This window comes from Aquarana catesbeiana, linkage group LG05 (genome assembly GCF_042186555.1).
Source record: "Aquarana catesbeiana isolate 2022-GZ linkage group LG05, ASM4218655v1, whole genome shotgun sequence".
Lineage (NCBI taxonomy): Eukaryota > Metazoa > Chordata > Amphibia > Anura > Ranidae > Aquarana > Aquarana catesbeiana.
In genome coordinates this window covers 97,555,991-97,572,185 of record NC_133328.1, presented here as the reverse complement: position 1 = coordinate 97,572,185, position 16,195 = coordinate 97,555,991, and the positions used below count along the sequence as shown (strand labels likewise).

The following is a 16,195-nucleotide window of genomic DNA, read 5'->3' as shown; positions in this document are numbered from 1 at the left end:
ACCAGGCTACATGCCCTCAACATTGGGAGGGTGCTTTAGGGTAGCCCCCCAAAACACCTTGTTCCCATGTTGATGGTTGTGGGAGTCTGCTGGCGGGGGGCTTATCGGAATCTGGAAGCCCCCTTTAACAAGGGGGCCCCCAGATCCCGGCCCTCCCCCCTGTGTGAAATGGTAAGGGGGTACAAAAGGACCCCTACCATTTCACAAAAAAAGTGTCAAAAATGTTAAAAATGACAAGAGACAGTTTTTGACAATTCCTTTACTTAAATGCTTCTTCTTTCTTCTATCTTCTTTCTTCTGTCTTCTATCTTCTATCTTCCTTCGGTTTCTTCCTCCATCTTCTTCTTCTTCTGGTTCTTCCTCCGGTGTTCTCGTCCGGCATCTTCCTTCACGGCGTCTTCTTCCCTTCTTCTCCTCGGGCCGCTCCGCATACATGATGGCATGATGGGAGGCTCCCGCTGTGTGACGCTTCTCCTCTTCTGATGGTTCTTAATTAACGGGGGTGGGGCCACCCCCAGGTACAAAATTTAAGGGAATATTACACTTTTATTGTTTCACTTTAAGCATTATTAAAATCACTGCTCCCGAAAAAACGGCCGTTTTTAAAACTTTTTTTGCATTGATCCAAGTCCCCTGGGGCAGGACCCAGGTCCCCAAACACTTTTTATGACAATACCATGCATATAAGCCTTTAAAATTTGCACTTTTGATTTCTCCCATAGACTTTTAAAGGGTGTTCCGCGGCTTTCGAATTTGCCGCGAACACCCCAAATTGTTTGCTGTTCGGCGACCTGGCGAACAACCGATGTTCGAGTCGAACATGAGTTCGACTTGAACTCGAAGCTCATCCCTATTCTGCACTCCCGTGACCCGTTTTCAGCTGACAGCAGGCTAAAGCCCACTGGACCAGCAGCTGGCTTAGCCTCCCAGCAAACCGCTCTGAGCCAGGCACTCCTGCTCCCTCCACAACTCTGCACTCCAGTGAGCGCTGGAGGGTCTGAAGACCAAGAACTGAGCGATCAGTGGTTTTTGATCATTCAGTTCTCAGTCATATGCCCCGTACACACGGTCGGATTTTCCGATGGAAAATGTGTGATAGGACCTTGTTGTCGGAAATTCCGACCATGTGTAGGCTCCATCACACATTTTCCATCGGATTTTCCGACACACAAAGTTTGAGAGCAGGATATAAAATTTTCCGACAACAAAATCCGTTGTCGGAAATTCCGATCGTGTGTACACAAATCCGACGGACAAAGTGCCACGCATGCTCAGAATAAATAAAGAGATGAAAGCTATTGGCCACTGCCCCGTTTATAGTCCCGACATACGTATTTTACGTCACCGCGTTCAGAACGATCGGATTTTCCGACAACTTTGTGTGACAGTGTGTATGCAAGACAAGTTTGAGCCAACATCCGTCGGAAAAAATCCTAGAATTTTGTTGTCGGAAATGTCCGAACAAAGTCCGACCGTGTGTACGGGGCATTAGAGGTGGTGGGGGACAGCTACAGCTGGGATTGATGCCACAGCCATCTAGGTGAGTATAATTGTTAGTTTTTTTTTTGTTTTTTTTTCTTAAAGGCATACTTCTTTTTTAATGAAACATGGAGATCATCTTTATTCCACACTCTTCTTCCAGCATATACTTACTTTTTCTTTGCTTCCTCTGATGCTAGTGCAGGGGGACTTAGGAAGATATCTTGTACTTCCAGGTATGGAGGAGCATGTGATTTAGCACTGGGCAAATCTGCGGCAACATACAGGGAGTCCATAGCCTTGTGTAAGCTACTACTCCAGTGGCTTGCAACTTAAACAGGATTTTTCCTTCATCCAAGAGAAAGTTCTGGGACAGCCACATTCCTCATATGCTTTTTATTGAAAAAAGTAGACTTTACACATCACATAACAGAGGACAAAAGGGCAGGAGATTCTAACGCATTTCGTGCTTAATTATAAGCTTATAATTAAGTGGTAGCTTAAAGTGTTACTAAACCCACAACAGTAAAATCAGTCTGTATATGCAGAATAGCATGCTTGTTATACTCACTGTGCAATTTAAGGGGTTAATCCTCTGAATTGTGTATGATCCTGTATGGACAAATCCCTCCCCCCTCCCCCCGCAGGGTCACTCTGGGCACTGCCAGATAAGACACAGTCAGAGTAGTAAAGCTGCACATGCTCAGTTTGGTCTCTATTGCTGGACATTTCCTTGTTGAGTTGAGCTTTTCAGGTCACATGGTATTGACATTGCACATTTTGGTGTGTATACAGATCCTAAATGACAGCCCAGTCCCTCCCTCCCTCCTCCTCCTCCTTCACGCCCTGTAACTAAAAAACAACACAGTGGGTGGGATGTCACATGTTGACTGATGGATGATCCGCCTCCCATAACAGCATGAGGACAAAGGCTGTAGTGGAAATTTCCTCCTACCTGAACACTCAGCACTCGGGAAAACCCTGCAGTTTATCACGTGACCATGTTATACAGATCAGCCAAAAGGGTATATAGTGGCAGTATTTTAATGTAAAAAGAAGATTTATAAGCTGTGGGCACTGCGGGCAAAAACTATTTTCATACTACTGGGTTTAGTAACACTTTAAGTACGAAACGCGTTAAGATCTCCTACCTTTCCCCCCTCTGTTATGTGACGTGTAAAGTAAATTTTTTTCAATAAAAAGCATATGATTGCGGCTGTCCCGGACCTTTATCTTGTATGATTGATGGCTGATGAGCTGAGCATTGAGGATTGGAATGACAGAGCATTGGACAGAGTATATGTGAAATCCACCTAGAGCGGTATGTGCTATGTTTGCTTGACTCAGGACTTTCATTACATCTAGTGGCTGAAAAGAGCAGAGGAAGGGCACAAGGGAGGTAATTGTGCTCTGCTGGGGGGCCCCATAAATTAAAGAGGACCTGATATAAAGTATTTCCAATTGGCAAAGCACAGGGAATTCAAACTGTAACATTTCCCAGCTCCACCACTTCCTTCAACCCCCCACCCAGAGATAACCAATTAGTTTCATTCTAATAGCCTGCAAGTAAACGGTAATTTGTGCATACATGACATAGCCACCGGCAGAGCTCACATGTATACAAGAGTGTATGGACCCACAAGTCCTCCTAATCTTCTTGTACTGAGTTGTTTTGTAAATGTACTGTTTCCCTTTATTCTGTAAAAGTGCTGCATGAACTAACTGTTGGTGCTGTATAAATCCTGTATACTAATATTAATAATAATAAGTCTTTATACAGTTTAATTGAAAGCTGATTAGACTACAGCACCAATCCGAATATAATCAGCCAGAACTATTGTCACTAAATCAGTTTTTCTCAAACCTACCCTACCAATACTGCATGATCCACTTGTGACATTAAAGAGTTACTAAACCCAGGACCCTACATTCACTATATCTGGTCTCCCACAGTACACAGAACATTGAAATGTAATAGGTTTATTTTAATAAAATATTGTACTTTTTAGCTTGCATTTCTCAGTTGGATACATCATTATACCTTTTTCCCTTTTCTCCTTTTTGTTTTCTCTCTACCTTCCCTGTGTTTGGTATCGTATAATCCCACCAACCTTCCCCATTCTTTCCCCTTGTGGGATTATTCTATGGAAATGCAATAGTTTTAGTAAATATAAACTGCTAAATACCTTTTCTTATCAGCAGTTAGAGCAGTCTTGTGACTTCTATCAGTGTCTTGTTAAAGCTTGTAGGAGGAGTTTTCATTCTCCTCTAACTTCCATATGAGGCTGCAGGACCCCTGACCCTCTGTCTGGACAGTGCTGATTGGCCCTGTGCTGATCACATGCACCCTCCCCATCCCGTTCTATCAGGAGATGGATTGGGAACTGTGGAAGAAGGGGAGGATCAGAGAAGATAGAATCAAACAGCATTAAACCCTTAGATTCCACAGTGAGTATAACAAGCATGCTTTACTGCATATACAGACTGATTTTACTGTTGTGGGTTTAGTAACACTTTAAATATGGAGAAGAGAGATCTTCAATGATTCATTACTTATGTATTTGTTTAGTTAGCTACATTTTTTAGGCTGGCCATACATGGTTCCTGCTGAATCAGCTAAAATTTGAGCCATAGTTGGCCTTGTCGGTGTTACCCACTTTAAAAAAAGACGGTTCGGTTTCAAAATCATAGGAGCTGGTTGGAGAGTCGAACAATGACCACATCCTAAGATCCTAAGATGTATATTCCAATCAATAGCAGCCCTGATCAGGTATTCAGACAACTGTGGATGCCAGGGCTATCAAAATACAATAGCCACCAGAGGACCTCATTATCCACACTGTTTAGTGTGGATAGGGGAATCTAGTGTCTTCTCTCATTTGGAGCTGAAGAAGAGATATTTTGATGTGTATGGCTAGCTTTCATCTGTGCAGTCCATTTAAAGTGCGGCAATCCACCAGACCTTGCACAAAATACACAATAAACATTAATATGGAAGAAAATATAAGTCTAACTACCCTCCCCCCTCCTCACTTATATGCCTAACCTGTACAAAAAAGATATGTATACTTACCTATTTTTAACCTGCTCCGGTGATCTTGCAGTTCCGGCTTAGGGAGCGCTTACACAATTCCATAAGCTGTGACATCACCCATAGCCCAACTGTTATCGGTGCTCCCTCCTGTCCCCTGCAGCAGCTGCTTACTTACACAGGGGAGATGGAGCAGTGGAATCATGTGACTATAGCAGATTAAAAATAGGTAAGTGCACACATCTTTTTATACAGGTTAGGGAAGATAAATAAGAAGAAAGGGTAGGGAGTATTTTTAAGAATAGATAGTGATAGGCATTTCTTCCACTTTAATTGCAAAGCAAACACTGTTGGCATAATATTTTTGCAACCCCAGTTCTAAAAAAGTTGGGATGCTGGGTAAAATCTGCATGAAAACAGAATGCAATGATTTGTAAATAAAGTTGAAAAAAAGTGCAGCGCTATGTATAACCAAACATCAGCATAGTGACATTAGCATGTAAACAATAATGTGCAATGTGCGGAGCGGAGACTCCACAACACAGGCAAAAACAAGCTCTTCAGAGTCTCCGCTTCCCTTACACCAAGATGTCCGTCACCGGGAGGGCTGCCGGCTCCACAGAGGAGTCTACGATTTGACAAGTGGGTCTGTTTCTGTGAAGATCATTAATGCCCTGGATACCATTCCTGTGATTACCATCCTGACCATTATTACTACATGCTTGGTTGATGCTGTCCTCTGGTAAGCATATTGACTCTTCTCTGCTGGGTGGTGGATGCACTTGCCGTGGTGACTCCTTAAGGCATTTTTTGGATTTTTTCACAATCATCATTGAAACAAACTTTTGTTTTCTATTCACGATTTGGACTATTTGATTGCATGGTGGTCATACCATTTAAGTCTCTTCATTTTCATATATGAGGGTCTTATTACTGCACATTGCACTTTATTATGTTTACATGCTAATGTCACTATACATGTATGCTGATGTTTGGTTATACATAGCGCTGCACTTTTTTTTACTTTATTCATTATACATAGCGCTGCACTTTTTTTTACTTTATTCATTATGCAATTTCTGTTGGATTGTAGTGCTGGCTGCTATCTTTGTCAGACTTTAGCGCAGTCATTTTTTATAACATTGCAATGATTTATAAATCTCATGAACCCATATTTTATTCATAGAAAATGGAAAACATATCAAATGTTTAAACTGAGAAAATGTACCATTGTTAAAAAAAAAATGAGGTCATTTTGAAATTGATGGCAGCAACAGGTCTCAAAAAAGTTGGAACAGGGCCAAGTTTACCACGGTGTAGCACCCCCTCTTCTAACAGCATTCTGTAAACGTCTGGAACGTCAAAGGCAGGCCTTCCACGTCTGCTTCTGATTGGTTATATCCCCCAGGTGAGCTGGATTTACTAGTGGACGGGAGGTCAGGGGGGCTTAATTAGCATGTGTGGCTTCATGTTGTAATCTCAGGACACAGCATGGGACATAAACCTCAAGAGGCAGGTCATTATAAAGAGGGACTATCCCAGCAAATCTGGGACATTTGGCAAGTATGAAATTATTAATAAAAAATATGTAAAATTTTTGTGAAATGTAGATGCATCAATACATGCAAGATGTTATTTCATTTTTTTAGTATAATTCCTGTATGTTGCCCATGGACCTAGGAAGCAGAGAATGTCCTTTCAGGCTTAGGCCTCAAGCACAATGGGTGTTTAGGCCCAAAGCGTTTAGCTGCAGCTGGAGTGCAACCAAGAGTAAATGCCCAGTGTGCATGAGGCTTTATAGATATAAGCCCAATGGATATTTACTGCAGGACTGGCTGTGTTTTGTGCCCCTCTGATTAGGTCTACAGCCAAAGCAAGTAAAGCAGGGAAAGCTTGTGATCAGACTGCAGTAACAAGAGACTCCAGAATAACTATTATTATTGAAATGCTCACTTCTCACTTCATTATCACAGTTTATATATTCGGTGCAAAGGTCTTAATTTCCACTAAATATATAAAGTGGTTTCTTCCCCACTCTACCTTGGTTATGTCCATCTTTCATGACTTGAGGGTGAGTGACCAAGCCTGCCCTATCAAGGAGCCCACCTTGGCTACATCTACAAGCGTTTATCTCACATCTGTTTCCGTACATTTCCAAAGGAAGAGAATTATCCTTCAAAGAAAAATATTTTCCTAAGTTTCCCCAACACCATAAGATTCACTTACCCAAATTCAGGTAGATCTTTATCAAAGTGGACATTGTCCTCATAGACAACTTGAAATCCTTCATTAACAGCAATAACCTTTAACTGTAAATTAGAAAACAGAAACACTAAAGTCCATGATTAACTGATTAACTACAGACAACATTGTTTATTAAAGACAAAGAGCAATGTGTAAAGAGTAGTAGCCCTTACCAAACAATCAGAAGTAATCTTTAATTGTTCTGTAATAGAAAACATATAATCTGATTGGTTGCCATGGGCTGTTGCGTTCCGAACTGCTGTGCTAAATAAACATACCTGGGAACTTTTGGAAATTGGATTTCTGAAATCAGGAATGGGGTAGGGGACAGAGTAATTGTGGAGCACTGAGCATGTTATGCTGAATTTTTGATTTGGACTAATTGTGCTAAAAGTAGCAGGGGCTTAAATGATAAGTCTACAGAGTCTGCACACCATTTCAGTGATACGGACTCCCACCTATCCACCATTACAGTGATGCTAACAATGTTACCTGTAGGTGGCAGCCAAGTGCATTGTTAGTGTCACGTCTCCTGCTGAGTTTTTACCTTATTGCTGGCAGTGCCCCCATTCACACCAATCAGGAAGAGCCACTGGTGACCCCACTCCCAGAGACCTACATATAACCTCATCCTCCGCCAGACTGTTTTGCTACCACACAGCAAATTCTTCCCTTCCCCCTTCCCCTCCCTCCGGTTTCCGGTCAGTGTAGAGCGCAGCGTCTGTGACTCACAACAATGATGTCACATACCGGGGTTGATTTACTAAAACTAGAGAAAGCAAAATCTGGGGCGGCTTTTTTTGTCAAAGCTTAACCACTTGTGAAACCACCCGCAATAGGTGGTCTGCACAGGCAAAGCGATGTACCCGTTGCTGCCTGCTTCTGGATTTAGGGCACACGCATGCGTGCCAACCCCCCCGCCGGCATCAAGTCCTGGGCAATGATTCACGGCCGGGACCTGCTAATTGACTGTGTACAATCACAGCTCAGAGCTCTTGTGTTGTCCATCAGTACAGTGGGAACGATCTCTCTGTTTCTACTCCCTGCTTTGCTAAGAGAAACTAATGACGCGTACACACATTCGGACTTTTCGTCTACAAAAGTCCGAAGGACGCCGACAGACCAAATCCGGCGGACAATTCGACCGTGTGTGGGCTTCATCGGACCTGCAGCGGACTTTTTCGGTCGAAAATCTGACGAACTTTAGATTTGGAACATGCTTCAAATCTTTCCAACGGACTTGAGTCCGGTCAAAAAATCTGCTCGTCTGTATGCTAGTCCGACGGACAAAAACCAACGCTAGGGCAGCTATTGGCTACTGGCTATCAACTTCCTTATTTTAGTCCGGTCGTATGTCATCACGTACGAATACGTCGGACTTTGGTGTGATCGTGTGTAGGCAAGTCCGGTCGTTAAAAAGGCCGTAGAAAGTCTGTCGGACAGGCTGTCGGACTTTTGTAGCTGAAAAGTCCGACCGTGTGTACGCGGCATTAGAGATCTATTAGTGAAAGCAGCACACTTTACACATATACACATAGTTAGGCACACATTTAAGCCGGGTGGCCTGTAAAGCCGCAAGCTTTCACAGCCGGGTGCCCACAGTTGAAATGTCGGTACCAGGGAGTGGAGAGGGAGAGAAGCGACGGTTCAGGTGAGCACATCGCTGGATCGTAGGACAGGTGAGTGTAGCTACTGACTTTTAATAAACACAAAAATGACTGGAGCTCCTCTTTAACCGCTTAGCGACAGCCCACCGAAGATTTACTGCAGCAGGACGGCTGCTCTGCACCAGATCACATACTGTACCTGGTATGTGATCTGACACTTTCTGTGGCATACGCGCGCGCTGCCAGCGACCCACTCCCACTGTGATTGGACACAGTGGGATCCAATCAGTGGGACCCGCCGATCGTTCAGGAGAAAGGCAGAACGGTGGTCTGCCTATGTAAACAAGGCAGATCTCCGTTCTGTAAAAGGGGAATGTGCTGATCCTGTGTCCCAGCTAAGCTGGAAAACAGATATTTACCTTCCCCTAGTCAAAGCACCTCCCTCACATTTAGTAATCACTCCCAGGAACACATTTAACCCTTTGATCGCCCCTGATGTTAACCCCTTCCCTGCCAGTGTCATTAGTACAGTAACAATGCATATTTTTTAGCACTGATCACTGTATTAGTGTCACTGTCCCCAAAATATGTCAAAAGTGTCAGTTAGGTGTCCAATATGTCCGCCGCAATATCGCAGTTCCGCTATAAGTGCTGATTGCCACCATTACTAGTAAAAAATAAAAAATAAATAAAAATATACCAAAGTCAGTAGACGCTGTAACTTTTACGCAAACAAATCGATATACACGTATTGGGATTTTGCTTACCAAAAATATGTAACAGAATACATATTGGCCTAAAATGATGAAGAAATTAGATTTTTTAAATTTTTTTTATTGGGAATGTTTTATAGCAGAAAGTAAAAAATATTGTTTTTTTTTCAAAATTGTCAGTCTTTTGTTGTATATAGCGCAAAAAATAAAAACCGCAGAGGCAGTGGCGTTGCTAGGGGGTGGCTTTTGGGGCTATAGCCCCAAATCTGGGCCCCATAGCCCCGAGTCTCTGCAGGGGTCCCCAAGGGTAGGGAAGGCTCTCTGGGGACCCTGATGTAAGTGGGGGGGCTCACTGGGGACCCTGATGCAGGGGGGAGACTCTCTGGGGACCCTGATTTAAGGGGAGGCTCTCTGGGGACCCTGATTTAAGGGGGAGGCTCTCTAGAGACCCAGATTTAAGGGGAGGCTCTCTGGAGACCCAGATTTAAAGAGGAGGCTCTCTGGGAACCCTAAAGTAAGTGGGGGGATCTCTGGGGACCCTGATTTAAGGGGGAGACTCTCTGGGGACCCTGATTTAAGGGGAGGCTCTCTGGAGACCCAGATTTAAAGGGGAGGCTCTCTGGGAACCCTGATGTAAGTGGGGGGATCTCTGGGGACCCTGATGTAAGGGGGGCTCTCTGGGGACCCTGATGTAAGGGGGGCTCTCTGGGGATATATACACACATGAGTATGCCCGCCCAAAAGTATGACTTTCTTTACTACGATACTATGGGCTCTAGCCCCAGATCTTTTGTAGACCTAGCAATGCCCCTGCGCAGAGGTAATCAAATATCACCAAGAGGAAGCTCTATTTGTGGGGAAAAAAAGGACATACATTTTATTTGGGTACAGTATCACACAACCTCGCGATTGTAAGTTAAAGTAACGCTGTGCCGTATCGCAAAAAATTGCCTGGTCATGAAGGGGGGTAAACCTTCCTGAAGCTGAAGTGGTTAAAGCGGGACAAACTGTGAGCAGTCTCTCTTCTGCATAAAAATACATCCACCTCTCTGCTCGCTGTCTTCTCTGGCATTGTAAGCTGAGCTGCGCAAAGTACAGCTCAGCTTACATCGCCGGCACAGTCACTATGAGCCGGTATGAGTGACTCCTGCGCATTAGCAGAAGTGACTTTATCCCACGCTGGCCAATGAAGATGGCTGAAGATCAGCACCCAGAAGAAGATGCTGGCACCAGGGAAGGACAGGGACAGTTGATGAAAAGGTAAGTTTAGCTGTGCTTTAAGTTCATACCAAGGACCCCAGTACTGCAAAGCAGGAGTGTAAACTACTAATCCACTGTGCTCCTCTGTTGGCAATGACATACATCGGTTTATATGCATTTATAGGACATTCCTAAATGCATATAATCATTTTAATTGATATGAATCACACTGTGCATTTACCTGCATTTAGGTTTGTTCAGCTGAGTTTAGAGAAAATAGAATTCTGTGCGTCCAGGGACAGATTAAATACTATTACCATGTCTAAATGCATGTGAACGCATGTACATTTAAACACAGGAGTACTTGACCAGGGAAGCATAAAGTTTGTTAATACTTTCCAGATCATTTCTCCTGCATATAATAAACCAAACGCAGGAGGCGTGCGTGACTGTAGTCTAAGGAGACCACATATTATGTAGATTTGTCTTATTTCCTCTGCAGATTATCAGAGCTGATCATTACATGAAGAATGCATATTACCTGCTGAGTGCTGAAGTCAAAGCCCAGGTAATATGCAGCAGAGGCCATGGGAGAGGATCACGCTGGCTGCAGCCCTGAGTCTGTGAGCGTCCACCGAGGTCCTGACATAAATCAGTAACCAGAAGCAGCTCCAGTGGGCTCTAGTTAAAGGATTACAGGAAGCAAAGGGCGATTGGTGACATGCTTTATTCATACAGCACTCTGATTGTTAGCAAACACTGCATGTCTCTCTCCTTACTTCCTGTAGTGCACTGACAGCTTCCTTCCTGATCCTCATGTCACTGTAATGTGATTCCCCGGATTATAGAGACAGGGTTCCGGGTCTGAAGCTGTAGCCGGCTCTGCAGCACTTGTAAAACTAGAATTTCCAGCATGCCCTTAGGGATTGCATATTAGTGCACTTGCAACAAAAATAATTGAGTTCTGCCTGTGATCCTTTTTTTATTTGCACTAACATCCAGATTGCCAGGACAGGCTTTCGGGTGTACCCCCTTCTTCAAGGTCCAAGCAGTACTTCAAGAGTACTGAGGAAGGGGGCGCACACTGAAAGCTTGTCTTGAAAATTTGGATGTTGGTGCAAATAAAAGAAGTTAAAAACAGAAAAGTATCAGACAGAATTCAATTGTGTCATTATGCCCCACAAACAGGATGAGAGTCATTTTCTTGGCAATTGCAGTTCTTTCAGGCTGCATTTACACCTTAGCGTAGCATCATCTTTGAGTGTTTTTCGGGTGTTTTTTCGCATGATTTTGGTGTGTTTTTATGCAGTGTTTTTGAGCTTTGGATTTTTTTTTAAATTAGCCAATAGAGAAAACTATCATCTGTTGCATTATTTGTTGCTAGGTTTTTCAGCTTTTCCATAATTTTTTATTTTTTTTTAATTATTATTATTCATTTATTATTATTATTTTTGTTAGAGTAAGGGTTTAGAGTTAAGGTTAGGTTAGGGATAGGATTTATTTATTGTCTTATTATTATTTATTTATTTTTATTAGGGTTAGGGTGTTAATAATACTACCACTAATAATAATAATAATAATAATAAATTAATAAATAAATACACAAATTAATACAAAATAATCATAAATAAATACAATAAATGAATACTATGTAATAATAAATACATAAACAAATAAATAACCCCTAACCTTAACCCCTAAAAAAAATAATAATAATAATAAATAAACACCCTAACCCTAACACAAAACAAATAATTTTTGTTATTATTATTGTTATTATTATTATTGTTGTTGTTGTTATTAATATTATATTAATAATAATAATAATATAATTATTATTATTTTTTATTTTTGCTTGGTTCGGGTTGGGTCTTTATTATTTTAATTATTATTATATAAAACATAGGATCTAAACTCAAAGCCCACCTACACTATAGATCCCACCACTGCACCAAAGTGTACATAAAAAGTAATAACTCAATAAAGCTGCCACTTAAATAAAATCAAATAATAGCACATCTACCATAATAAACAAATACAACTGAACACAGTAAACGGTGTCTACTATTTCCTGTATTCACTTTCATTTGTTTATTACGGTAGATGTGCTATTATTGTATTATTATTCAAATTATTAATAATAATAATCATTTATTTATTTTTAGATTAGGGGTTAATTATTATATATTTTATTTATTATTACATATTATTGATTTTATTTATTTATGATGATTTTTAGTTATTTGTGTATTTATTTTACATTTACAGTGCTGTGGAAAAGTATTTGCCTAAATTTTTTTTTTTTTTGCATATTTTGCATATTCTTACACTTAAATTATTCAGATCATCAAACAAATTTTAATATTACACAAAGATAACCCGAGTAAATCCAAGATGCAGTTTTTAAATTATTATTTCATTTATGAGGGAAAAAAGCTGTTGAAACCTGCCTGGCCTTATGTGAAAAAGTAATTGCCCCCTCCTATGCCAAATCATGAATGAACTGTGATTAACCTGTCAGGGCTGGGCTCAGCCCTTCCTTCTCAAAGCTGGCCGCTCAGCTGTCAGCTAATTTCCAGCTCCTATCTCTCCACAGTGACTCACCTGTTTATGATATCCTGCTTGTCAGTCCTGCCTACTTAAGCCATCCAGTCCAGATGATCTCTGCTTTCGCCTTGGTCACATCCCTAGAGAAGTTCTCCTGTGTTCATGTTAAAGACTTGCTTGGCTGACATTTCTTCTGGCTCCAGATCCTGCTTGTTTGTCTACTACGCTCATCTCTGGCTCCCTGAAGTTTTGGTATGTCTGACTATCCGTTCCGGTTCCTGAACTCTGGCTATGTTTTGACTACGTTTGCTCTGTTTACCTTTTTTTATTATTATTAAACAAGTGTGATTTAACTGTACTTCTGTCTCAGTCTGATTCATGGTTTCTGACACAACCACAATTTTTTGTAAAGTTGAGTAATTTCACTTGCCACACCCAGGCCTGATTACTGCCAGACCTGTTGAATCAAGAAATCACATAAATAGAAGTTAGACAGGTCAATTTGGTTGTCTGCGAGCTGGTGGTAAGTAGGCTTTGTTTTTTTCCTGGGCATTCCCCAGGCTTTGTTTGCATCTGTTTGTAGCCCTCCAAAGCCGCTTACTGCGATAGCCAGCTATAAATGAAGGCGGTGGCAAGTTTTTTTAGATCACTTTGGCGTGTTTATTGGTCCAGAAACGCACCAGCACCTTTGCAGCCATGGTGCTATTTGCTGGGTGTTTGGTGTGCTTCTGTACTTTTAAGGAAGGGATGGGCTGCTCTTCAGTCCACCTGCCAGCATTTATCGATTAGAATGCATGTGCCTCCACTGTGGGGACACTCATATTTTAGTGTTAGAACCACAGATATCAGGGTGCCGTGATGAGGCTCTGTGGCTTACGTATGCATTTGCAAATGCGTGCGGACTAAACCCGTTTTTAACGCGTACTGTTAGACAGGTCAGTTTGGTTGTCTGCGAGCTAGTGGTAAGTAGGCTTTGGTTTTTTCCTGGGCATTCCCCAGGCTTTCAGATTTGCCACAATCTGAAAAAAATCAAGAACAGATTAGAAACAAAGTATGGTAATTGAAATGTATCGGTCTAGGAAGGGTTTCAAAGCAACTTTTAAGGCTTTGGAACTCCAGTAAACCACGAGGAGAGCCATTATCCACAAATGGAGGTAACTTGGTACAGTGGTGAACCTTCCCATGAGTGGCCGGCCTACAAAAATTACTCCAAGAGCATGATGATGACTCATCCAGGAGGTCATAAAAGAAACCAGAACAACATCTAAAGAACTGAAGGCTTCACTTGCCTCAGGTAAGATCAGTCATGATTCAACAATAAGAAAGAGACTGGGCAAAATTGGCATCCATGGGAAAGTTCCAAGGTCAAAGCCACTGCTGATCAAAAAGAACAAAGGCTGATCTCACATTTACCAAAAAACATCTTGATTATCCCCAAGACTTTTAGGCAAATATTCTGTGGACTGATGAGACAAAAATGTTACTTTTTGGAAGGTGTGCGCCCCATTACATCTGGCTTAAAACGAATACAGCATTTCATAACAAGAACATCATACCAACAGTCAGACATGGCAGAGATAGCATGATGGTGTGGGACTGCTTTGTAGCTTCAGGACCTGGATGATTTACAATAATTGATGGAACTATTAATTCTGAGCTCTACCAGAAAATCCTAAAGGAGAATGTACGGCCATCAGTTTGTGACCTCAAGCTCAAGGGCACTTGGGTTATGCAGCAGGACAATGATCTGAAACACAACAGCAAGTCCACCTCCAAATGGTTCAAACAAAGCAAAATGAAGGTTTTGGAGTGACCTAGTCAAAGCCCGGACTTAAATCCAATTGAGATGCTGTATCATGACCTTACACAGGCTGTTCGTGCTGGAAAACCCTCCGATGTGGCTGAATAAAAACAATTCTGCAAAGAAGAGTTGGCCAAAATTGCTCCACAGCAATGTGAAAGACTCATTCCCAGTTATCGCAAACTCTTGATTGCAGTTGTTGCCGCCAAGGGTGGCACAATCAGTTATTACGTTTTGGGGGCAATTACTTTTTCAGATAAAGCCAGGCAGGTTTGGACAGCTTTGTTGCCTTAATAAATGGAACCATCATTTAAAAACTGCATTTTGTATTTACTTGGGTTATCTTTGTGTAATAATAACATGTTTTGATGATCTGAGTCATTTAAGTGTGACAAATATGCAAAAAAATAAAAAAATCAGAAAGGAAGCAAATACTTTTTTCAGCATTGTATGTTTTCATATATATTATATCTATTTTTTTTTTTACTTTTTTCATTTGGGCAAAAAATTGCAAAAAAATGTGCAACAAAATGCACGAAAGGACACAAAACCATGTAAATTGTTTCCATTATTTCTATAGGAATAAAAACATGCCAAAAACATGCAAATCTGCCCACTATGAGCTAAAAAAAAGCTCCAGAACTTTTCTGAACTTCAGGCGTTTGGCTTCAGATGACTTGGAGTGGAGATGTGAACAATCTCTATAGGAAATAATTGATTTTTTTTTCTCTTCCAGCATTTTTGGAGCTTCAAACTACAAAGCACTGAGCTGTGAATGGGGCCTTAAACTTAGTAGGAAAGCAGAAAGTAAGCCTAATACAAGTAAAGTACAGTATGTGTAAAGCCTAAATGTGCTTTAGTTTTGGATAGAGTATCGGTCTCAAGCATACTAACTATGTAACTATGTATGGAATGGTTAGGGCCCAAATAACACTTAAAGTGGATGTAAACCCACTGTCATCAAATATAAACTACTGCCATAGTGCTGAACTATAAGGATAAACATGCCTCCTGCATGTATCCTTACCTTTTAAACATCTCCCCTTTCTCTATTTTTGAGCCCCCAAAAACTCTGGATTCAGTGGGCGGGTGTGTTATCCGTCGCTCGGTGGGCAGATTTTTGACGCCAGCAGACTCCCCACCCACCTCTTCACTCCCCTTGGCCAGAGCGTGCATAGGAGAGGCAGAGCATTTTCTGGGTAAAAGCAGAGCGCGCTCACGGCCCCCTGTCACTTCTGCACACATGGATGTCCAGTGACAGTCGGGGATGATTGGTGCGGCAGGGACAGCTGTAAGCACCGATCTCCCTGCATGGCTTTTTATCATCTGCTTCTCCTCTCCCTCCCGCGGCTTTCACCTGAAAAGCCATGCAGGGAGATCAGTGTTCACAGCTGTCCCCCACTGCACCGATCATCCCCGACTGTCCTCCGTGTCTTCCTCCTCCTCTAGCGCCTGTGTTCTCCTCCACCCCCCTTTGTGTCCTCATCTGCCCGCTGTGTCTTCCACATCCACCCCCCCTTGTCCCCCGCAGCTGGTTTCCCTTCTCTCCTGCGGGCTGGGGGGGGGTTAATCT

At 42.0% G+C, this 16,195-nt stretch overlaps 1 protein-coding gene across 5 annotated transcripts in view; it reads right to left on the bottom strand.

The window, feature by feature from the left end:
- Positions 1–16,195, bottom strand: part of XYLB (xylulokinase) — a 277,360-nt gene that overhangs the window by 250,003 nt on the left and 11,162 nt on the right. For 2 of the 5 annotated variants that reach the window (XM_073630001.1, XM_073630000.1), the window contains exons 1-2: positions 10,816–11,229; positions 6,737–6,819 (exon numbers count right to left, since the gene is read on the bottom strand). In XM_073630001.1, the coding sequence (XP_073486102.1) occupies positions 6,737–6,819; positions 10,816–10,863 (131 nt within the window). In that variant the 5' untranslated portion in view covers positions 10,864–11,229. Of the gene's footprint in view, positions 1–6,736; positions 6,820–10,815; positions 11,230–16,195 lie in introns of those variants that run through there. The other 3 variants (XM_073629997.1, XM_073629998.1, XM_073629999.1) reach the window with 3 other exon arrangements.